Source organism: Protopterus annectens, chromosome 8.part0 (assembly GCF_019279795.1).
Source record: "Protopterus annectens isolate FY-2018-M chromosome 8.part0, PAN1.0, whole genome shotgun sequence".
Classification (NCBI taxonomy): Eukaryota; Metazoa; Chordata; order Ceratodontiformes; family Protopteridae; genus Protopterus; species Protopterus annectens.
The window spans coordinates 1,912,657,542-1,912,683,913 of record NC_056741.1 but is presented as its reverse complement, the minus strand read 5'-3'; the positions used below and the strand labels follow the sequence as shown (position 1 = coordinate 1,912,683,913).

Sequence of the window (26,372 nt, the reverse complement as noted above, 5' to 3'; positions counted from 1 at the left end):
TCCTGGTGCCTTACCAGGTTTCAACTTATCAATAACTACTTTAATTTCTTCTACTGTTAAAGGGGCTTTTAGACTATTTGCTTGCATTTCATTTAGAAGTGGGAATTTTAAATCCCTGTTAAACTGCCGATATATAAATTCTTGGGATTGTTCCTGCGGGCCATTTTAGATATATCTATTCAAATCCCTGTAGAATTTCGTTGTCTGAATTTCAGGTTTTATTTTTGTTTGTTTTTGTAATTTCCCTTATTTTTGTGGGGGGATTTTTTACATTAATTCTTGCTAACATTTTTGAGTGGGTTTGAGCCCATTCTGCATATTTGTATAAAATAGTTTTAATTCTATGACAGAATATTGTTGTGTTTATAGCTCATATAATTGTTTCTGCAAGTTTGGCATTTGTTTCTCTAGATCTAGAGTGTGCTTTTTTTGTAGTTCTAACTCTTGTTTTTAGTTTACTTTCTACACTACTTATTTTCCCTACGTTTAATTTCTTATATAATGATGCTTTTTGTATTAATATTCCTCTGTTAACAGCTTTGGTTGCTTCCCATTGAACACCATAGGGTATTCTGGTTGTTGTAATATGGAGTATTATGAAACCAAGGTGGCATCAAAGTGTAAATAGTGTATTTAGTTAAGCTATGTTAGTATGCAGTTATATCCTTAAAAATTATTATTGGTCAGCCTAACAAGGGTACACAAAACAAGATCTGTCTTTTTATAAGATAGTACTTATTAAATTTATCTTACTATCAAGCAAAGACTATAGTAATGGATGTATTCTTAAAGTTGAAATACTGTTAATCTATGATATCACTTGGTTTAGACAATTGTTAATACTGTTTATTCATATGACCTGTATTGATATTATAACATGAGAAACCAATAAAAAATCATATTTGAAAAAAGATGGAAAGAGTAAATGGATGGACCAATACAAAAGTGGAGAAAGACATGGAAGGGAACTGCCTGTATTAAAACTAATAACTAAATCCATAAATACACTTCCACCACCTGGAAAAAATATAAGCAACACTTAACTAATCTCCCAAAAAAAGTAATTATAGCACAGAATGAAAAACGGTCATATTAAAATTGAATACCACACTTTAATGTATAAAAATAAAAGGTGAGTGAGCACTTTCATATTACATTTACAAGACTTCATCATGCTTGCTACTTCAATGCAATTGCAAATATACATGCATATTACATCATACGACCTCTAATGATTAATAGGCTTTGCTTTTAACTTTCATTTAAAAAATTCTCAGTATCACTCAGAGCTGGCTGTTCATATGCTTACGGCTTGACTTTATTCTTTAGTATCTAAAATACCGTCTACCCCCCCATTTAATGTGCTCCAACAGTCTAAAATACAACAGTGTGAAAATAAATACCACTTGATACAAGTTTACTTAAAGCATTTTTAAACACGGATGTTCTAATTGCATAATCAGGTTCATACATCCACTCATTCAACTTTCTACTTGTTTTTTGTCCATATAAAACTCTCTGGGCAAGATACACACTTTGTGACATATACCACCATTTTTGACAGGCAATTGTGCAGGACGTGTATTACACAAGTCTTATTACAACCTTGGTTTGTTTATTTTGATCTTTTTTAATTTACACTGATTACAAAAACCACATGGAAATGTTCATTGCTTTTAATGCATTTGATCATTCTTCATTTCATATACACTAAATTCTTTATAAACAGAAACCTTTTCACTCACAAAACAGGGAATCTCTCCCATTATATAACTTTTACCATACTGGCATTTAAAATTTGCCAGTGTCATTATCATTTTATTATTCTTAGAATCAAAAGTAGGAGGTAAAATCATAACTTGCTTGATATCCCATTCATTATTATTATTTCTATTGGCTGCACACTTATTTCCTACATTTAAAACACCAAGTGCATAATTACCTTTTCTTCTAGACTTAAATTCTCATTCCATCTCCAATAACTTTTTTCTAGACATTGCCAGTACAATTTGTTTTTGCCAACTGCATTTCTTCCTCAAAATGTTCATTCAGAGTAGCTAGCCTACTAATGCAAGCTAGACAACCTCTTGTATTCTTTTTCATAAACAGTGGATGTATATAATTGCACTACTTTCTTTCTTACAAATTCTAGTAAATAAAATCTAAGTAATTTAAGAACAATTAATTTTTTTCTTCACATTTGAATTAAAAATGAATTTTTAATACTGACTACAATTATTCAAGTTTTAAAAACAGTTAAAGAATTTATCAAATGTACATGTAACTTAATATTTTTCTGTAAATAAATATATCTTTCAATTTGGCCATTAAATACTGGCATAGCTGGGGGCCCTTAGAACCATCATCACTATACCTATTCTCGTTTTAAAACATATCTTCTGAAAAATAAAATTATTTTTCGGAGTTAAACCTACAGCCTATTCTATTCATTTTTTAGTATGGTTACCTGACTGAGTGAATTGATAAATACAATACTGCATATTCTACCCTTCTACATGAGGTATAGAGGTACACAGTTTCGACAGTTAACTCACACCATCTGCACTTCTATAATTATGTCCTCGTGTTTGTCTGTAAAAGTGAAAGCATCTTTGATGTACAAAGAAATATTACAAAATAAAATTGCTTTCAAAATCTGCTCTATATAAATGGCCAGTAACTCTATGCCACTATGGGTCTAGACGGATCTTCTATAGATTTATAATTTTTGGTAATACCACTTATTTTAGGACACTATACCTTTAAAAATGTATTTAGCTCTAAAGTAAATTAATCCTGTAGTCAGCCAATCAATATATTTATAGCCATTATACAACATTCATAATAACTTCCTCATATTCAGCTGAATCTGACAATCTATTATATCTTTCTGTGTTAATAAACATCTCCCTCTGCCCACAGATCTATCGTTTACTTTATCCAATATCGTTTTCTTTTCTAGACTATAAAACTTATATTCAGATGGTTTACTCAATACATCTCTGTTTTTCACAAATCCTTTCCAAGGCTAAGATTTGCCCAAAGGGGAGTTGCATAAAAAAGTTTTTTTTACAACTTTTCATAGCCCATATCAATTCCATTGTTGAACATGCACTTCAAATTTAATTTGTGTAAAACCTTTTAATGCTTCTAGGGCCTCTACAACTGAAAGTCTTTTGGCTGGTATAAAAGTACATCCTTTGGTAAGACCAGCGCTTTTAATTCACTACAGTATTTTAACATTTTTAATTTGGCTAATAAATATTGCAGTCCCCTGATAATTCTAACTTTGGCATGTTCTCAAATTATCCTTTCTTTAATTGCATGGTGCAGCTGCTGCTCTCATCTGCTTGTGATTTCCCTTGCCTACTGGTTTTGCCCAAGTTCCACAATCTGATACTGCTGGATTTTTTTTATCTAAAAATACTTCTATCCAATTGGTTGAAGGGTGAAATTTGCTCTGTTTGTTCTGAATATTAATATAATCTCACACATTATATCTGTACGTATGCATGCATACATACATATATGTGTATCATGTACATTACAGATAAATTTATATATATATTTGTTTCATAATCCATACTATTTTATTTTTGGGGGGTTTAAAATTTCTTTATTAATTTTTTCTTACAAGTTGGACATTTTTGCCATCAAATTTACTTCTGAAATTTTCTTTTTGCAACGCCCCTGTTGTTCTTTATCACTTTCCAATAATCTGTTTATTTCAACTCTATTATAACCCAACAAAAGTTCTACTTTTGCCAGCCCTGCCTTCTAATTTATGGTTTTCTATTTTTCCATGAAATTGCTGGATATTTATCTCCTGATAGCAGGACTAAAACTTTTAAACAGTGTGGTATATGTTCTTTCTCTAAGCTATAATGAAAATATGTATTGCCCTACTTACGTCACTTTGATGGCAACGAATCCATCTCTAAAATATCAAATTCTATTCTGTAACCCTTCGTTCTTAAAAGGATTAGCTGGCCCTCTTAGCAGCCTGAATAACAGATCATACCCTATCTCAGTTTTCGATTCACCGTTGGAACTCTGCATCATTTGTGCCAGTAATCAAACAGGAGGGCAGAAAACACACACCACTGGTGGAGTTAGATGTCCGTAATGAATATACCTAACTTAATGGAATGCATAACCAAATCTCACTCCTTAAAAAAGGTGACCAACTGGCACGAAGCAGTGGTCCTGACTTCCCATACTGCTGAAGCAGATTCACACGACACTTCTTACTAGATTAACAACATGAAATCAAGTCTGTGCAAAATCATTTGAAATATCTACAAATTTAAAATCATAACAGTCACATTTGTAAAGTTTTACTTAGCTTGATTTTAAAATGTATTTGATATTCAGATATTCATTAAGTTGTGGTGAATGCTCATTCACTTTTAACTTACAAAACTATATACAACTGAATTATTGTCTGTACCATTCAATTTTGATTGAACAGACTATATCATAAAAGTACATTTCTTTAAATGACTGCAACTAGCCAAACATGTATGTGAAGATAGGTGAAGGCTGCCAGCCTAGCCAGATAGAATAATTCTGTCATTTGTAAATATTAATATAAGCCACGGGCTTGTTCTCTTACATGGGAAAAATGGTGTTAAATGTGGAACTGCAAAAAATTTAACAGTGCACTCTGATGGAGGTTTTAGCTAGCCCACTAGGCTAAGATCTGGGCCCTATAGCTGTGCTAGTGGGGAGTCTTATTGGGGACCAGGAGAGAAAGGGAGAAACCAGCCCGAGACAGACTGATCTCTGTGTGCTCTTAAGGGAAATTGCACTTTACTGTGTGTGTATTTATTATCCTTTCCCTATATGGACGCCTCTCACTGGTGTTAGTGGTGAGGATTGAGGCTCCTTGATTGCTGGGCCAGTGCACGGGCGTCACAATGTACAGTGTCTTATATCTACTTTTACACTTTCACATCTATGTGTTCACTAATCATAGAAGACAACTTTCCCTTGATTTTGCCCATGTAAAATGCGTCACTAGAGATTAAGTTGCATGCTATACAGCAAATTCACTGTGGCATGTACATATTTTATTTATACCCACAGCAGTATCAAGATAACAGCACCAAAAGCAACCTAGTATTAGTAAAATGGCATTTAAAAAAAGACATCAGGCAAAGGTACCCAACTCTTTGTTACTATTACCATACTAGTTTCATTCTCCAGCCCACGTTAAATACAATTTAGATTATCTTTCTTTGTAAATCTACACTTGTTAACTTCCCATTCACCATCTCAGGATACCCAATTATTTCTTTTTTTTCTTTTGATACTGTGTCTACCTACACTGTACATTACCAGAAATGCATATACATAATCAATATGTGCGCACACTCATACCCTTAGTCTCAACACCATGGGAACTTCCTTCTAGGTGAAGGATGGGTTTGAAATTAGAAGTTAAAAAATGGACAAAGTAAACAAAAAATAAATGCTGTATATGAAATCTGACAGCAAACTTCTGCTAATAAATTCCTCTTCGGTAATCCCTCCATTAACTAAATTTTCATCAAAAGTATGCCTGGCCAATCTCACAGTTTAATTCATTATAACTTTCTTGTTCACATGTAAAAGGATGTGGGCTTCCTCAAAATATCTCAACTAAAGGTTCTAGTTATACAAATCAAAATTAACTTCCAAGTATAAAAATGAACTTTAGTAGAACTGTAAGCAAAGGTATTCAAATTAAAAAAAATAGCACCAATAGAGTGCACAGATAAAATGGCTGAATCAAACAAATCCATAGGGTAAAGAGTAGATCTTCCAATTCATTAATTATGAGGTTAGGAAAGATGGGAGCTACCAGTGCCCCCACTGCAACACCCATTGTTTGCCTGCAGATATTCATCAAAAAGACATTACTGAACAAATCCAAATCTAAAAAAGTACATATTTTTTTTAATATCTTCATAAGATGTTGTCCCATCTGATTAAAAAATAATCACACTCACATCTACATTTTGAAGGATGACAATGCACAATAAAGTATTCTTTTGTTGACTGCTGATATCTCCAGCTACATCATGCACAGAAGCTAACCTATACAGAAAGTTCCAGGTTCTATATGAAAGACCGTCACCTGTGACATCCTAGTACATCACAGTGAATTTAAGTCTATATTGTCCTTTTTTCAGTTTTCGAATAATCAACATATCCAACCTTGGAACTTTCCCATAAAGAAAATTGTGCGTGTCCACATTACTTGTTGTGCAACATGTCTAAGAAAACCAAATCTAAATGATGACAGGACAAATTTATATCTCTGAATCACTTCACACAAAATTCACTGTCAAATTGTCCAATATCTTGCTTGTATTTCTACTAAATGTTTAAAACATCTAGACAGCCACTTTTCTTTCACAAAAAACTCACACTTTTATTATATTCATTTAATCCTCTAATTTTCTGGGTTTTACATTAGATCTCCTTTTACATATTTCCTTTGTGGGTAAGCTCTTTACATCAGTTTCACACAAAAATTCAAATACTGCTAAAGGCTGAATTAAAGGTGGATTAAGCATACTGTATTTACTCACAGAACTACTGGAACCAGGGAATGTGAACAAACACTCAAAAAACACTTTAAATTAAGCTTTCTTGTATGTAGATTCAAAATATTTCATTGTTCTTGTTAAATTTCCCCTAGGTGCAGATGTAAGCAAAAAGCATTTGCTAAATATACACACTTTAGCTTCATTAAAATGACTAGAACTCAAATTGATTACTATAGTAGGGAAGTCAGAATTAAAAGAAATAGTATCAGCCATTAATTATGCCAATGTCTGCTTCTGTAATTCTCTTGTGTTGATACCATTCCCCACTCCTAAACTGTCCTGCAGGTCTCACAGTTCCACTGTGCATCAACATCCCTGGTTGCCCGATTCTCCAGACTGCTGTTATGGACTTGACTGGGGGGAAACTGGCTTTTTCAGTCAATTACTTTAATGCAGTTACAACTTCCATTGGTGAAGATGACCCTAAAACCTACTGTTGTCTGGAACATTCTCCGGTAAGGGAAGAGAAAATGTTCTTCTCACTGATGGGCCCTGCAAATGAGTATGTGGATCCACTCTCCTTGGCTGTTCTACCTTCCCTCATTTTCTTAATCTTCCAATTTCTGTAACTTAACCTAGAACTTCTCAAAGAAGGAAATTTTAATATGGGTCAACATTATCAATACTAAACTCCGGCAGCCACGGTGGTGCAGTGGTTAGTGTTGTCGCCTCACAGCAAGAGGTTCCCTGGTTCGTTCCTTGGCTGGGGTGCCCTCTGTGCAGAGTCGGCATGTCCTCCCTGTGGTCACGTGGGTTTCCTCCGGGTGCTCCGGTTTCCTCCCACATCCCAAAGACATGCTGTAGGTGGATTGGGCACTCTAAATTGGCCCTAGGTGTGAGCGCGCGAGTGTGTGTGCCTTCTGTGGAAGGTTTGGCGCCGGGATGGCAACTCAACACTGTAAAACTCTACTGCCAATCATGAGCGGACAGGTGATCCGCTGTGGCAACCCCCAATTGGGAAAAAGCCAAAAGAAGAAGAAGATTATCAATACTAAACTCCTAGGACTGGGACAGCAGATAAGAAAGGTCCAAAACAGTTCCAGTGCAGACACTATAGACACCAAAGCCAGATGATTGTGATTAGTGCTAAGAAAGCATCAACTTAAGGCCATATAGATGCTGTAGCATCAACTTAAGCCCATATAGATGCTGTCATTATCAGCAATGAACCATGAGGATTGAGGTCAATGTCAAGAAAGGGCTCTATTCAATGTAAAAAGAATGGTCTGATGCAGATTGATCTTGGTCTGTCTGACAGTTTAAGGTTGAAAGAAAAGTCAGGGTTAAGATAAATTCAAATTACAGCAAAGGCAGAAATCAACCTTTCCTAAAGTCTGGTGTTCAGCCCAGAAATGAGGCCGATAATGACACAGAGACTAACCTAGACATTCAACCCAAAACAGTGAGAAATTATATGGAGACTGACCTAGACAAGTGACCGAGAACAGTGAGAAATGACCTTGGAAAAACTAGAGTGGAATGAAGAGATGCATTAAAGTCCACGAGCCAAACACAGTCACAACTGACACTAAAGCCTAAACATGACTGGTGAGAGTGACTGCAGCAAAACACATTTATCCCCACAAGACAATACACGGTAATGTCTTCAAAAGCAAAATGACGTATCAGTAGCCACTAATATATAGACTTCTCAACTAAAATAAATAACAAAATTGCAGCAACAGATACAATAAGTGTCTGAAGAACAAAAAGCATAACTCACTGTTAAGCTGTCCAGTTCTCCAAAATCTTTACTCAACAGTATGCTAAACAAACAGTACTTGTACGGCAATATTCTAACAAGAAAATGGTGAAAACCAAGGGGAATAGAAGTGTGCAAGCCAAACTTAATAATAATGACTTTCAGGCAGACACCACAGGTGCTTAAGAGTAAGAATAACAAGGATTATTGAAAAACTTATAAGAAAAAATGAAGGTAAAATACACAAACATTATTAAAACAATAATGGCAGCCTGGGACCTCTTAGAAGCACTGCTCTGAATGTCATGTCCTGAGGTAGGTAAATACTGCAGCCAGGCATTCAATGAAAACCCTGGGTGGATTACAAGTTCACAAGGCAGACATGTAAACTGAAAATTAATGATCCCCACCCAGAAGACCTGAGGAACTGCCTCTAGTCCTTTTGGATAGCATTAGGCAGCTAAGCACCCTTAATGTCCAAGGTCACTAAGTAGGCATCCTTCAGCAGTAAAAGGAGTACAGTTTACAGGATGTTTACCCAGAGCAGGTCTAGGATACATTTCCAAAGTCTATCCTTTTCTATTACCAAAAGCAGTCGAGTTAAAATACCTTAGCCTGCACTTGGGTAAGAGAGACTCTTGCCATGTCTGGCCCACCACCACCAAACACAAGATGTTCTAAAATGGAGAAGGATAACCTGATCTAGATGTGAGGGAGAAAGGCAAACCTTCAAAGGAAGGCAACTCACTGAAATTTATTTTGTAACCTGTATATGCAATGTTCATCACTAAAATAAAATGAAATATGTAACAGTTGAGCTTGATGCATCTTACTCAAAGACACTCTACAATCAACTTTGCAGCCCTTTTGTTTATTTACCAAATGTATTTTTTTCCACATCCCAATTTGATCACTCTTCAATTCCAAGCACCTATGTGGGTTCCTTTTCCATAACAAGTATTGCATGTTAGACTTACTTATACATTTAAACTTCTGTTTTTAAATCTTTACTACAACCACACCACTTCCTTCCACATTCCTCATAAGCACTTATCACAGTACAAGCATTCAAATCTAAAGTAATGCCCCAAGACATCTTAAAGCTGAAAAACACATATGTATCCCCTTTGTCACTCCCTTTTATAAATCTTAGCTTTCCCCAAATCTCTCCACATTTCTCCCCATATTGTGTGAAGCTCTACTACATATTACTGTCTAAAGATAATCTCCTTTCTACTAGTCAAATCACATATCCTCATATGTGTCCAAAGGTCACCAGCCATGCTTGTTACATCTCTGTAAAGGTAACACTGTGAGGTAATACAAGTCATACAGAGCAGCCATCTACTATAACGAGCATGTATACCATCATAACCTCTTAACATTTTACAATATGCCACTCAGTATGCCCCAGCTTCAAACCAGCACTTAGTCAAATCTGCCCCATTAGGGGTATGACCTTCATGATATTATTTTTCAATAATATGCTGCCTGAAGATTACCAATACCAAAAATCTAAACTTCTAATCTACTTCAGTCATCCAGTTTTAATACTGACATCTGAAGCAAATGTGGCAAGTGCCTTTAATGTCCAGTAAGTGCAATGCCTCCTTTGGTATGTACCTAACCACGCATATCCAACAAGTGGAATGTCCACAGAGGTTCCTAACTAGAAGAATATAGGGTGCAAGTAAAATGTCATCTACAGACCGCCTCAAGGCCTGTCCCTGCATTCTGTCTCCTACAGGCTGTTGAGGGGAGACCTATACCTGGCATACAGGGCATTATAAGACCCCACTCTGTTGGACCTCCTGCATATCAGCAAAACCAGAATTACCCATTATAAAGACTTAAACCTTGCCTGTTATATAAATATGACTTGCTGGACAGACATGTATGTATCCCAGAGACTATCCAGTCTCTGGAACAGGCTCCCCATCCATGCGAAGTACAGTTCCTCCCTAACCCAACTGAAGTGTAACTTGGACAACTGGATAGGGAACAGGAAATTAATCCCTGGCTTGACACCTATGTCTCAAACAGCCACGGGCATCCTGTAAATGGTTCATCTCCCAAGCCCCTGGTACATGTATCAAGGGTAGCAGAACTTGTCTATTTGGGATGCATAGCTAGGCTTAAAAAGGCCCTTGTGGTCGTTCATTCATGTCAGTCTTATAGAGTCACAGGTGTTTATTAAGCTATCTTCTACACTCATCTTTCCTATCCCCAAGTGTTACATCCTCCAAGCACAGCCCAGAGATTTTCTCATCTTCATATGACTGAGAGGAACTTTAAGTACAATCTCCTCCAGAAGGTTTTAATCAAAACTCCTTTTAACATTATCCTAACAATTTTACTCCATGATCCCAAATCAATACAATTCACTAGCAGTTACCTTACAATTTGCGGATTTCTTCCACTGTTTTGAAGGGGGGAAAAAGGCCATCCCTTAATACTAATCTGTTCCGTAAAATGCATTGATCAGTTGCAAATCTAATTTTAGAAAATTATAACCCATAAATCTATAAATAACTACACTAAAACAGCTCATATGGGCAGTTAAACACAGAAGTCTTGTGGTCATATATAATGAGGCAATAGTATCTACATTTGCTTCTCTGCAAGTCAATGTTACATGAATAAATTCTACCATAAAAAGATATTTATTATGAGACATCTACATCATAATTTACAGACACAAACAAAATCTTGTATTTGTTCTCATAATACTTGTTAGAAAAATATGTATTTAAACATGTATAAAGTGCTAGTTTAAAAGCAAGTAGTATATAATGCATTTTATTCTATTTACAATATGGCAATAAGAATGATTTTACATGTAGTTGCTTGAAGCTTTGGAGCTGCAGTGTATTTGAACTCTGACCCTGGCAGTAGCTAGCCCAGCAAGCTTATGTTTCTCACTAATGATTATCTGCTGGGTCAGGAAAATTGAATGTATAAAGCATTGAATATTCTTATTCCTTCCTCTGAGATAATTGACCTTGTGAATGTATCAGAGATAAGACACAGCTGCTAAAGTAAAAGTTGTTGCGAGAGTGAACAGACCATTGTATTCGAGCTAGCCTGAGACCTTGGAAGAGTAACATTTACAGAAAGACATAATGAACCAGGTGCTTTGCAAGGCTGTATTATTCCCATGGGAAAACTTTTAAAATGTATAACATCAGCTTTTCCTTATGAATAGAATATTGTAGACCATAGTGATGTAGGTGCCCTGTGACTAACCACGTCAGTAAGGTGGGCACAGCCTAAATGTAAGACTATATAAAATTGTGCATTTCCTGCATCATGTCAGACAAAACTCTGTACTTGTATTGTTTTTTTGCCTCCTGGTGTACACTAGTAAACTTTTGCATCTGAGCCTCCTGTGTTGTTATCATTTGTTTTTATTTAACAGTTTGGTCCTCCTTGAACCGGAATTCCCTTGGTAAGCTGCAGATCAGAGTGTATCGGTGGTTGAATACTGCGCAGGAGAAGTTACCAAAAGGGTTCTTCTTGAAACACAAAGACCTCCGACTGAATTGTTGTCTTGAGAGGCTGGCCACTTTCTGATCTGCGGCCGAAGAGCGGTCTCGAACTGGCTCCACCCAGGAGGCTCAGGTAGGAAAATATTTGCCTTTTTTCTGTTTTAGATCAGGGACTAGGTTACAGTAAATGTCATTGTCAGAGATTTGTTATACAGATCAGGGACAAAAGGAAATTACTGTATATTTTGTCAGAGATCAGGGAAACAGAATAAGGTAGGCAGTTATTCTAGATAAACTGTGTAAGGAACTGAAATACCACGTGGTGAAAAGGGTTACGTAACATTTTTTTTAAAATGGGAAATCAGTGCACTGACAGCTTAAATCTGACGCAGAAGGTCAGGCAAAAAAAACAACAGCAATTAGGCATTCCTCAAGCACACAGGTGGATTGAGGAAGTAAACCGAAGGGAACAGAAAACTAAAAATGCAAAAACATTATTTTTAGACAAAGAGGATAATAATACAGTAATAGCGACGGCCCCTCCCCCTCCGCCCCCTCCAATGCCTTTTTCAGGATATGAAGCAGGAGGACAAGCTGGTCCACCTCCATGTTATCCTGAAGTTACAAGAGTACTAGAACCATTTGTTAGAGATCCTATTGAAACTAGGTCCCGGACACGTAAAACACTAGGGGGCACAGACTTGTATCAAATAGGGAAAAATACACTAGAAGAAAGTGAGGAAGAAATCTGTCCACTGATCGAGGTACCAAATCCTCAGGCAGGACAGGAAGGGCAGGACCCAACTCTTCTAGTATATAGACCATGGACACCGGAAGATATTCGGAAAGCTACAGAGGGAATCCCTCATCCAAAAGTTAATTACACAAAGTTTTTACAAGGTATGAGACTAAGTTACCACTTAAATGGGGAAGTAAAAAAGGTGGTTAGACAGATTGTGGGTCCAGACTGGCACATGATTTGTGGCACCTGGAATCCTCGTGATGCAGAGCTTAAACCACTCCCACATAGTGACGCAGAATTAGACAACAGAGTGAAAGGTCTTACAGACCGAATTTCTGAAAAATGGAAACCTAGAGCAGATTGGACTTGCATTAATCAATGCATACAGCAAGAGAATGAAACTGTAGATGGGTACTATGGTAGATTATTGGAATGTTTCAATAACCATAGTGGTATGTCTATTCCTGAAAATCAGACACATGATACCTCATATGAACAGCAACTGAAAAATGCATTTTTGAAAGGTTGCATTGCACCTATCAGTAGCTTTATTACAAAGCAAATGATAGATCATCGAACAAGTAGGCTACAAGCCTTACTTGAATATGCCAGACATGCTGAAAGACACTTTAATAGTAAAAAGAAAAAGAAGACACAGGTCTTCACAGCTGAAGACGGAGCAGAGGTCTTTGTAGTACAGTCAGGTAAAAAGGGTAAGAAAAATACCCAGGAAAATAGACAATCTGACAAAAGGTCAGAAGATTTTGAAGAGAGAAAAAAAGAAAGGTGAATGCTTTAAGTGCAGCAAGAAAGGACATTTAGCAAGGGATTGCAGGCTAAATAAAAAGGTGACTACAGAAAATAAAGGTGATGAGGACTGACTATATGATAGTGATAAAAATCAGAAATCATTAGGGAAGGAAAACAAACAAAGGGCAAATGTAAATGTAGTGGAAGGAACAGAAGAAGTGCAAGCAGATGTAGAGGATAAAGAAAGTGAAATTTTAGATTTGGCATTACTGAGCTTGGAGCTCTATTTGGCAGACACAAAACCGGAAGTTACACTTCTGGTGGAAGGAAGGGAAGTGAAATTCTTGTGTGACTCAGGAGCATCACGAACTTTGATACACCCTTCAAAGTTACCAGAATATTCTGAATCACCTGACTATATATTAGTGAAAGCAGCAAATGGACAGCTATATAGGGAGCCACTCTCCCATGATATAGCTATAACTGACCCTGTTTCAGGCATGACTCAGAAAAGTAAAATTGTAGTTTCTGCAAAATGTCCAGTAAACCTACTGGGAAGAGATCTTATGCAGATATTTGGCATAGCGGTAGTTCCCACTATGCAGGGTATGGAAGCACAAAGACAAATGAATACTTTTGTGGTGCAACCGGAGGATGAAACCTTTTACTGGTACAGCCAGGACCTAGTTACGACTGGTCCAGGGGCAGTGACCGGAGAACTGATGAATGTAGCCATCAGTAAGGTCCCCTCCCTTGACACTGACCAACAGCATTTGTTACATTGTACTCTATACTACTGTAGCATGCCAGGACCTGATAAAGAATATGAGCAAGAATTGTTCAAGAATCCTGCTAACAGATTAGTATTACGAACCTTATATTGGGATACTGAGGGAAACAGTGTGGTAAGCTGTTCACTACCTCAGGAATTCATGACACTGTACAAATCTAATAGACTACCACATGTCAGCTTGACAAAAAATAAGGATGTGAGATGGGCAGACTTAGGAGAAAAAGTAACAAGATGGGAAAAACAAACCGATTTAGAATTATCAGAACAGGGAATACAAAAACAGAAAGTGAATTGGCTAACACAGACACATCCAGCTGTACACTTACAAACTAGTGAAGACAGCTGATTAGCATTCTTATTAGAAGAAGAAGAAAAAGCCTTGTGTGATATACCAAATATTCTTTGGTCAACAGGTAAATCAGATGTAGGACTTATTCAAACAGCAGGACCAGTAACTATTACACCAAAATCAGCATTTAGACCACAAAAAAGACAATACCGCTTGAGGAAAGATGCAGAGCAAGGAATCAAGCCTATAATAGCAGCATTACTCAAGGAAGGAGTACTGGTAGAATCTCTTGATTCACCATGTAACACCCTCTATTTCCTGTTAAAAAGCAAACGGGAATGGCGGATGGTACAGGATTTACAAGCTGTAAACAATGCAATAATACCCAGAGCACCTACGGTGCCAGACCCACACACTTTGTTGAATGATTTAAAACCACAACAAAAATATTTTACTGTGGTAGATATAAGCAATGCTTTCTTTTCAATACCTATACATCCTGATAGCCAGTATTGGTTTGCATTTACATTTCAGGGTAAAAGATATACCTATACTCGGCTACCGCAGGGATATTGTAAAAGTCCAACGATATTTGCACAAGAAATGGCAAGCAACCTGGCAGGGTTTACTCCACCAGGAGGTAGTCAGATTCTACTTTATGTAGATGACATCTTGCTAGCAGCCCCTACCCAGCATCAATGCAGGGAAGATACGATAGCATTATTGAAATTTTTAGCAGCACAAGGACACAAAGTGAACAAAAGTAAGTTACAACTTTGGAGAAAACAGGTTAGATACCTAGGATATGTAATATCCAATGAAGGTAGAATATTAGACGAAGACAGAAAAACAGCGATTTTACAGGCACTCAAACCAGCAACCAAGAAGGAAATGATGTCCTTCTTGGGAACAACTCATTTTTGTCAAAGCTGGATATCAAACTATGCTTTAAAATCTGCTCCACTGGCTGATTTAATATATAAAACACCAATGGCAGCACAAGATGTATTACAATGGACACCTGAAGCAGAAGCAGCTTTCTGCAGACTAAAACAATTGATAGCTTCATCACTAGTTTTAGGACTTCCGAATTACCACAAAGATTTTTCAGACCGTAGATTGTAAACAGGGATACATGACGTCAGTTTTGACGCAACAGCATGGGGATAAGCAACGCCCCATAGCTTACTATTCATCACAGTTAGATCCAGTGGCACGATCATTGCCTCACTGTGTGCAAGCAGTAGTCGCAGCTGCAATGGCAGTACAGGCTTTGGCCTCAGTAGTGTTGTTCCACCCTCTCACATTGAGAGTGCCTCATGCAGTCGCGATAATTTTACTGCAAGAGAAAATAGCATATCTATCTCCTGCTAGACATCTTTCATGTATGACCATACTGCTGAGCCAACCTCATATGGTAATTGAACGTTGTACAACATTAAATCCATCAACGTTACTTCCAACTCCTGTGGATGGCACACCACACAGTTGCCTGCAGGAAATTGAGCAAATAACTTTGCCCAGACAAGACCTTACTGATATGCCCTTGGATGATGCCGAGGTGACATTTTATGTGGACGGTTTATGCAGAAAGGGTCCTACAGGGAAAAATCTAGTAGGGTATGCAGTAGTCACAGATACAGAGATTTTAGAAGCCCAACCCTTACAGCATAACCTGTCTGCTCAAGCAGCAGAACTGATAGCCTTAACACGGGCTTGTACTCTAGCGAAAGATAAATGTGTGAACATATATACTGACAGTCAGTATGCTTTCTCTACAGTGCATGTTTTTGCACAACAATGGAAAAATAGGGGAATGATAACATCTAATGGCAAACCGATTAATCATGCGCAACTTATTTTGAACTTGTTAGATTCCATTCAGTTACCTACTAAGGTAGCTATTTGTAAATGTTTAGCTCATACAAAACAACAGGATGCAATTTCAAAAGGAAATGCAAAAGCTGATGCAGCTGCAAAGCAAGCAGCCTCAGACTTAGAAATTTTACTTTTAACCGAGGAATTACAACCCTCTGAGATTTTAGATTTAGAAATGTTAAAAACGATGCAGACATTAACTACAAAAGCTGAGAAACAAAAATGGGAGAAACGAGGTGCAATCCTTGAAAATGGACTGTATATCTCCAAAGAGAAAAAAACAATATTGCCGTCTAATTTATTTAGATATGCAGCTTTGTTGAGCCATGGGCAGTGCCATGTCTCAACAGGGGGGATGGTACAGTTAGTAAATCGAATATTCCAAACATACGGATTTATAAATTACACACAAAAATTTTGTGCAGCATGCCATGTCTGTAACAAACATCATGCACAAGGAGCATTCAAACCCAAGCAAGGGAGTTTTCCTATACCACCATATCCGTTCCATACTATCTGTATGGATTTCATAGAACTAAACAAATGTGAAGGGAAAAAATAACAAAACTGTTTTGCAGTTGAACTCTTTTTCAGATAAAAGACAGACCAGACCGTTGGAAGCAGTGCTGACCCCAGGGTCCTGGGTTTGGTTGAAGGTCACGAAGAGGAAGAATTGGGCGAGTCCAAAGTGGGAAGGACCGTACCAGGTACTGTTGGCGACGCCTACTGCAGTCAAAGTTGCTGAGAGGTCGTCCTGGGTCCACCTGACGCACTGTAAACCGGTAAAGAATTTTCAGCTTGATAAACATTTTGTGACTGACACACAACAAAGGCAGGATGACCAAGAGCAAAATGAGTAAAAACACAGATCAACCCCGAAGATATTGTTTAATCATCTTGCTAACCATGCATTTATTGACTATGATTGTGTTGACTTTCCTTTTGTTGTGGTTCTTCCTACATATAACCACACAAGTGAAAGTAGAGAAACGTGATGAACTATCTATAGACTGGCATCCAAACTTTAACACATACCTAGCTATGAAGCGTGTATATGTAGAGACTATGAACATTTCAAATTGCTGGGTTTGTACTGCCATACCAACAGCATATGGAAGACTGTTAATGTCCGCTGTCCCCTTGGAGATAAATGAGACTTGGGAAAATTTATTTTTTGATACAGGTTCTGTAAAATCACAGGACAAAATTGCATTGTATTTGCCTATTACACAGAGGGGAATTGTATGTTTTTATAAGAATAACACACTCCAAGTGGGTTGGAGTAACTGTAACATAACTATATCTTATAAATGCTATATTAAAGCTAAAGATAAAGGCACTGTTTGTAACACAAATTATGATTCATATTTGAGCTTAATGAAAACAACTAAGTGATGTGCAGAGAAATCCTGTTTTGCATAAACAATTGTCTGTTATAGACAAGAAAATGTTTCATTCAGAGCTAACCCGCATCAGTACCAAAGTAGAAAACTGTTATTTTATTTGTGGGGAAAAAAGCATACAAATGGCTACCTGAGAATTGGTCCGGCAGTTGTTTTTTGGGTTATCTGGTTCCAGCTATAAGGCATACTGCAGAATTACCTCTAGGTAAGATACGAAATGTAAGAGATGTAGCCCGAAAACCTGAAGATCCAATCGGAAAACCTGTAAATCCAATGGGAAAAAATCGAAGCTGGTTGGAAGAACCATCATTCCGTGAAAGATAAAGAAAAATTGACTCATATGGACTTGAGTGACAGTGTTATATCCTGGGCTGGGATATTTCCAGCATATGGAGCAGTCAAATCGATCTGGGAGTTGAGAAAACTGTCGAAGCTTCTCGAAGTAATGAGTAACGCAACTTTTTCTGCTCTCGAACTAGTGACTGACGAACTGAATGCAATGAGAACTGTTGTGCTACAAAATCGAATGGCTCTTGATTAATGATCACCTAGAGGTAATACAGCAGGTATCGGCCATGACTGAACCAGGCCCAAACCCACTGACGAACTTTTTCCAGAGTCTGTTTGGTGGGTGGGGTTCTATCCTAATGAATATTTTGATTGCTATTTGTGTTGGTCTGCTCCTATTAGGAGCATGTGTCTGTTGCGGGATTCCCTGTATGAAAAGATTAGTCAAAGATTTTGTTGATATATCTGTAACTGAAACTTTGTACCAAGACATTGAATTGAAACTATTGATTCCAGATGAAACTTGTTCCGAAATATAAACTAAATGACTTGCCTAGTTAAAAGTCCTTAAAGGAGAAGGCTAGGAGACTAAATAACATTGTTTATGTTTCTGAATAGAATAAAAAGTATTAAAAAGGAGGGAAATGTTAGAAAAATATGTATTTAAACATGTATAAAGTGCTAGTTTAAAAGCAAGTAGTATATAATGCATTTTATTCTATTTACAATATGGCAATAAGAATGATTTTACATGTAGTTGCTTGAAGCTTTGGAGCTGCAGTGTATTTGAACTCTGACCCTGGCAGTAGCTAGCCCAGCAAGCTTATGTTTCTCACTAATGATTATCTGCTGGGTCAGGAAAATTGAATGTATAAAGCATTGAATATTCTTATTCCTTCCTCTGAGATAATTGACCTTGTGAATGTATCAGAGATAAGTCACAGCTGCTAAAGTAAAAGTTGTTGCGAGAGTGAACCGACCATTGTATTCGAGCTAGCCTGAGACCTTGGAAGAGTAACATTTACAGAAAGACATTATAATGAACCAGGTGCTTTGCAAGGCTGTATTATTCCCATGGGAAAACTTTTAAAATGTATAACATCAGCTTTTTCTTATGAATAGAATATTGTAGACCATAGTGATGTAGGTGCCCTGTGACTAACCACGTCAGTAAGGTGGGCACAGCCTAAATGTAAGACTATATAAAATTGTGCATTTCCTGCATCATGTCAGACAAAACTCTGTACTTGTATGGTTTTTTGCCTCCTGGTGTACACTACTAAACTTTTGCATCTGAGCCTCCTGTGTTGTTATCATTTGTTTTTATTTAACAATACTGAATTATTATCATATACTTCAAGATTTTTGCAGTCATATCTTTGAGATGAAATCCATTACCACTGGTGAAGAGTACAGTAGTCTTGTCAAACAATCAACATCCAACATGTTTTGTAATTACACCTCAGCCTCAAAACATATTGTAGTCCATTATTAATACCTAGATAACACATTTACATTTTCTCCTCTATATTTAATAAACTACTGACATGTTTTGATAATTTCAGGTCACCTTTCTAAACAATTCGAGCCATCTAGTAAACAAAAAGCTGGCTAATGCCCTTGTTCTAAAAATACCTTTTAATGGTAGTATATAGCATTCCCCTTATTTAACTAATGGTTTACTAATTGCATAGGCTGTCACACCTCAATATAGCTAAAATTAAAAAAAAAAAATTGCCACTTTTATCAACTAAATATCCTTGTGGATATCATTATGTATTCAAAATTGCAGCTTACGTAAATTACCTTAAGAGTTGCAGTAATAACCAACACAGTAAACCACAAACTTCTCAGAATTTTGAGAAACTCAATTGCAAAATTACATGTTGCATCATAGAATGGGATGTTAAACTCCAGCAAGACAAGTTATCTGGGGTAACCCACTTCAAATCAGTAAATCCCTATAGGAAAATGTTCCCCTTTAGGAACACAGCCCCCAAATTATAGCACTATACATCAGGTGGGATGGGAGGAGGTGAACAAAAGGGCCCAAGCTCCAGAAAAGGCTCACTGGTCACCCCATCAGCAGCAACCAGAACACTGGGATTCTTTTATTTTTTAAACTACTCAGTGAGAAAAAATGTAAAACTTCAAAGCAACCAGAGTTAACAATTAAAATGAGAACCACTGCACTAAACTTTAATAGAAAAGAGACTATAAAGTCATAAACTTGCACCAGTATTAGTTAAATGTGAAAAAAGCATCTAAAATGTAATGAACAAAAGTTCAGAAAGCAACCCTCTTTAAGACGAAGCTGAATTATTAAATCAATGGAAATGCAAAGAAGCAGAAGATTATGGTAGATCACAAACTCCCCTCCCCATAAATCCACAAAAACAAGCATCAGCTGAAAATAAATAGAAAAAAATATCCATAAATAAGAATACGTTTACCAGAAAGGAGAATGCAATCCAGTAAAGGAGCATTAAAACACTACTACCCTTTTTCTTGCTCTTAACACCACTAACAGAAGCACTTGCAAACATACCAGCAGTCCACTCTCACAGATATTTTCCTTCTGCAACAACCAAACAAGTCTAAACACCAAATATAAATGGCACATTATAACCTACTGTCAGAAACAAACAGTTAAAAGAAACACGAGAAGAAAAAAAACTGTGAAAAATAAACAGGTACACAGCACAAAAACAGAATAAAAAGTCTGGACATGATGTTTCAAGGCAGTGCAAGTTCAGTATTCACTCTAAACCATCTTTTTCAAAGGGGAAAATAATTTCTAAATGGTACTGACTGCATCAACAACATACAACAAGCTACAGTCCTGTTAAACATATACTATTGGAGGAGAAGGAAGGTATGATTACTGTTAAGAAAATGAGGTCTCCTTTATAAACAATTCGAGCCATCTTAAAACTAAAATTCCATCTCCGGAATGTTCAAAGTTCACAATTAACTTTGCAAGCCTGAAGTTATATTTTTAGGCTTATATACGTGTACCACTTCAACTACCAATCATTAGCCGACCGGAGTTCCGCTGTGGCGACCCCTAACCGTGAAAAGCCGAAAGACACAACAACATACTTGTACCACTTTGAGACTTACGCTTTCACATCTGCAGTCTCCTGTGATGTGCGTGTTAAAGTCCTAGAACGAAGACGCTCCCCCAACTGCTGTATCTCCTGAAGATTACGTTCTACATGAGGAAGTTCTGAGATGCCCTCTGTCTCCGCTGCTAGCTGTTGTGCCTGCTGAAGCAGCTCTTCAAAACCTTCAGTATCCATGGGGATGATAAATATCTTGAAAGAGATGCACAAAATAATGAAATATAATGCAAATAACTTTTGATAAACAATTAAATTAGTGAAGATTTTGTAAACTTGCATAATAGTTTCCAAAGTACAGTGGACTATAATTCAAAGAAAGTTACTTTTTTTTTTTTTTTTTTTTTACATATTATATAAGTATATATGTATGTATGTATATAGTATGTATAAATATATATATATATATATATATATATATATATATATATATGTGTGTATGTGTATGTGTGTGTATGCATGTACAAGCATACCACTACTGCCACACCACACGCGATTCTCCACTGCCACAGGTGGGATGCTTTTCCTGGGTAATCTTCTTACCTCCCCCTCCTCATTGTCCATAAGGGTTTTCAGCAGGTGCTCTGATTTCTACCCCTATACCAAAGACATGCTCTAGGTGAAAGTGGCAATCCTCCACACTGCTTGCACATGGACACACCATATAAGCATCCTACAATGGGCTGACACCCTGTCTAGGATTTGCTTCTTTGCCTTGCTCCTAACTGGTGCCTGGAAAGGCTCTGCCCCACCCCCCTCCCAAATATACTGGTCTTACTATTGCTGCTGTCTGGGCTGGGCGGCAGGCAACTTAAGACAGCCAAGATCCCGAAACAAAAAAACATAATCCTGACCACTACCTGCTTCACTGCTGTATTTGATCTCATGGAAATTTTTTTTTTTTTTTTTTTTTTTTTAAATGTTTATGCATTAATCCTGTAGCAGTTTGGTGTTTTCAAAGTAAGACTGCAAGACATCATGTTAAATTGCTGAAGCTAAATAAGTAACCTCTGACGAAAACTTTGGTTTGCTAAGCATCTTTGTTACAATATATGATATATGTAAATCTGACTGGTAGGGTAGGACCCTTATAAAATTGTATATGATATATGTAAATCTGACTAGTAGGGTAGGACCCTTATAAAATTGTGTTGAAAACGTGAGTGACACAATGGTCTCCCTTTTAGTGCTGTCCACTAAAAATAAATAAATAAAAATCCTTCTGCATGAAGACCAAGCTGAGAGGGTCCAGGCCTACTGTTTAGTCATAAAACAGTCTTACCATCAAGTTAATAGGAATCATTACTGCCAAGCCTATTAACTAGGAGGGAGTCCATGTGTGGATGATCATTGTAGCATGGACCACTTTGGGTTCTTAGTGAAATAGTGTTGCTTAAGTCAGCAAGTCTCAGGTTTCTTGTGGTTCCGTCCTTGCATTTTCCTGCAAGAGAGGAGGTTAGTGAAGATCCTTGAAGAAAGAAAGAAAGAAAGAAACAAACAAACAAAGAACCTTTGTTTTTTTTCCATCTTTGTCTTGTGTTGAGTGGTTTCTAATGTCACTCTCCTCCTTATGGCTGCTTGCTGTTTTGGTACTTGTCCATTTGTCTTGTTCTTGTTGTCTGTATACAATACTTTTCAAATTTAACTTTTTACAATATACTTTCATTTCGATAATGGTTTCCATGAAATCGGCTTCTGTGCTGGTGAATGAAGGTCAAGCCATTTTAAGGACTTTCACATCCTCCAGGTAAGCTGTTTCTTTGATTTGCTCCAGATTTTCACCTCCTGGTTGGACTTGTTTTCATTCGCTGGCTTGATCTTTCTGGTTGTAGCGTCTTCTTCTTGTAGCCGTCTGTGGATATGGACTTCTCTTTTTTCATCACCTCTCCATCTGTTGTTTCTAGTTGTTCCAGAAACTGATGCTGTGTCTCTCTGTGGTTTTCTGTCCTGTGGTGCCCAAATACATTTGCTCACCTCTAGTGCTAGTCAGTCCCCTTGCTAACTAACATTTTTCTTGTGACTTCTACTTGGTTTTGCTCCCAAACCACTTTCCAGTTTCTTTCTTATAATATAGTGGTGGGGGAGTGGGCATCACTTGCTTATTGCAAAAAAAAAAAAAAAAATGAACATGGCATTAAAACAGCATTTAAAAAGACCATTACCTGTAATTTTACAAAAGTTCCTAGTACTGAGGTAGTAAAGCTCATCATTCTGATCTAGATGTTCAGGACTGGAGAAGGATGAACTAAACACAGAACCAACAAACTACTCGTTCTCTCCCACGCGATGCCACGTCCAAAAGAGATCGATCAATAAAACAGTACAGCTAATTGATGAAAACTTTTTTAAACTTAGCGCTTTCATCCAAAGTGTCAGAACTTCAAAGTATAAAATCAATTAGAGAATGAACTATTTAAAGCCTTCCAAATAAACATTCCAGATGGTCAACTAATGACTCAATTAACCCAATAATTAGAACACACGTCTGTATGCCTTACACTAACAGACATTACAGGAACAAGATGATTCTTGCATATAAAGTCTGAATGAATTATGGTTATTGTTAAACTTGGAAACAAATGAAAGTCATAGGAATTTAAAATACAGAAGTCTCAGTTAAAATGTAGGCCTCAACAGAATGAAATTAAGACAAGTGTCATGAAATCATGTGCCATTTTTTATACTTAATTCAGCAAATTTAGACTATAAAAATAATTTAGATTATTAAACAGGCTTAGAGGCACTATGTTCCTCGAAGGTCTTAGGGCCAGAACACAATAAATGAACTTCTGAACATATATCATTAAGCACAACTATAAAACTGTGTAGGACAGAATATCTCAGTTTCAGTAAAATGCTGGTGGTATCCTAGCTTAACATACAATACCTCTCAAAACAATTTAGAAATGAGAAACCACATCTCAAGTACAATACAACTAACTATAATCACCAAGAAGATATCTTACCCTTCTTCATGTTACCACAACAGTACTTTAAAGTCTGATGACATACATTTCAACCTAGGACCATTAGCAAACTACTCTGAAAATAATGTTCACCTCCAACAACCTAGCTAGCTACTGCACCTCTAAAACTACATAATAAATGGTCTCTTCTCAAAGACTGTCTTGCAACATATAACCCTACCATTGTAGCAACAACAGAATCTTGAATAAATGATGAAGGTTGTACCTTATCCTTCCTTAGGCAGTATCAAGTAACATTTTATAACAGACCACGACCCCGTATAGGTGTGGGCTATTATTCAAAACACCACATCTACAGAGTTATCATTAACAAAAAGAAACAGTATAGCTGACTCAGATCTTAAATGAGATCAACTTCCCTGAAAAAATGTCATCAGAAGTCCGTTTTAGTCTCTCCTTAGTACAAATCACCAATAATTTCATTATGGTCATTTAACGTAATCATCAAGTACGAGAAGCAAATCAGGTCAGTTCCACAGTCAGAAGAAAACTGAGCATCTGATCTATATTACATTAAACTAAGATAATGTACTTTGAAGAACAAACTCAATAACCAACTTCATTAATCTGCAACAGCCCATACAAGACAGTTTAATCTGTTTTAAACATATGCACTTAAAGGGAACAAACTGTCCTTGGATTACTTGGAGGATATGGGCTTCGATCAGGTAAACAGAAAAGGCTTAGCACACATGGAAATCTGACCGCTTCAATCTAGATAAGAAACTTTTTCCAGCAAAATGTTTTAACTATCAACATTGACTTCAACAACTGGCTAAGCTTCTGGTGTCATTCTAAGGGGATCCAGTATCTGTCTGCCTGGGTTGACATCGACAAACCACAATGCTTTGCCAGAGATGGCCTGCACTTGTTGCCCCTGGGATTCCGGATACTGGCCAAGGCTCCAGCCACCCCTACAGTGCCTTTTTTAGGCAAGGTTCAAATGACAAATTCACCACCATAACAGGTACAAGCAAGCAGAATCTGAGGGTATTGCTACTCAATGCTAGAAGTCTAAACCTCAAAATGCACTCACTCGAGGCACTCCTTAAAATGGAGAACATCGACATCTGTGCAGTGACAGAGACATGGTTCAAGGCTCCAGACAGTACCCCTGCATTACCAGGCTATAATTCATACCACACCTTTCGGCCACCTAACCTGGACCTAAACACTAAAGGTGGAGGCATGTCCATATTCATTAAGGACATCCACACCTCCAGCCTAGTTGCTCATCATAATGCATCCGAGATTATCCAAGTACAACTAACTTTGGGCAAGACTGCAATCCAAATTATAGCTTGCTACAGATCCCCCACCATGCCCCAGGATTCCCACTCCTCATTTCTTGATACACTGGAAAATATTAGGGTACAACCTAACACCCTAATAATGGGCGATTTCAACTACCCCACCATTAACTGGGAAAACTACTCATGTACCAACTCTTGTGCTGGTTTTCATGAATTCCAATGCCTTGGATCAACTTATCCACACCCCCACCAGGGGTAGCAATATCCTAGACCTAGTCATTACCAACATGGGCAACCGGTGCTCCACACCAGAGATCAAGTCCTCACTGTTCAGATCCGACCACAAGCTAATCGCCCTAGATATCCACATCCCTCCCCCACCCCCCATTAGGGAAACCACTGTAAAACATTTCTCCAAAGCCAACTTTACGCTTCTTAAGACAGAAGTGACAAACTTTACGACACCCATGCTGACTGATAATAGAGGTATGACTGCTGGAATCCTACACAAATGCACTTTATAAGCACTTAGACAAGTGCATGGAATGTGCAATCCCTCACAAAACAAAGATGCTATCCTCCAAAAAAAAGGAAGACAATCTGGTGGTCCCCTGCCATAAACAAACTCTAAAACAGAAGAAAGAAACTGTTGCAAAAGAGAGTAAAATCCCATGACTGGTGAAACTCCCTGGTCAGCCTCAGTACAGAGCTGAGATCCCTCAAAATCCTCCAAAGCTAGTTACGAAAACAAAATTGCCACTGACTAAAGACAACAACAAAGCATTCTATAGCTATGTCAAGAATCTCAATGGCAACACTCAGATCTGCTCTGAGTTACAGCACAATGGCACTAAATATACAGAACCAACTGATATTGCCAACATCCTGGCAGATAGGTTCAGTGCTAACTTTACCCCACTCTCATCCCCTAAAGGGCCCATCTCTATACCGGAAGAATGCAAAGTTCCTGTAATCACGGCTGCACAGGAAAAAAAACCTCTCCAAAGCCAAGAAAGTACAGTTGTGTACACCTACCATAAATGTAGATGTTCGAGTGTCTTCACTGTTGCAGTCATGACTG

General features: G+C 37.4%; 1 protein-coding gene across 3 annotated transcripts in view; it reads right to left on the bottom strand.

Annotated features, from left to right (window-relative positions):
- Positions 1–26,372, bottom strand: part of NUP93 (nucleoporin 93) — a 1,122,661-nt gene that overhangs the window by 1,070,663 nt on the left and 25,626 nt on the right. For 2 of the 3 annotated variants that reach the window (XM_044081412.1, XM_044081414.1), the window contains exon 2: positions 21,053–21,246. In XM_044081412.1, the coding sequence (XP_043937347.1) occupies positions 21,053–21,231 (179 nt within the window). In that variant the 5' untranslated portion in view covers positions 21,232–21,246. Of the gene's footprint in view, positions 1–21,052; positions 21,250–26,075; positions 26,083–26,372 lie in introns of all 3 variants that reach the window. The other variant, XM_044081413.1, reaches the window with a different exon arrangement.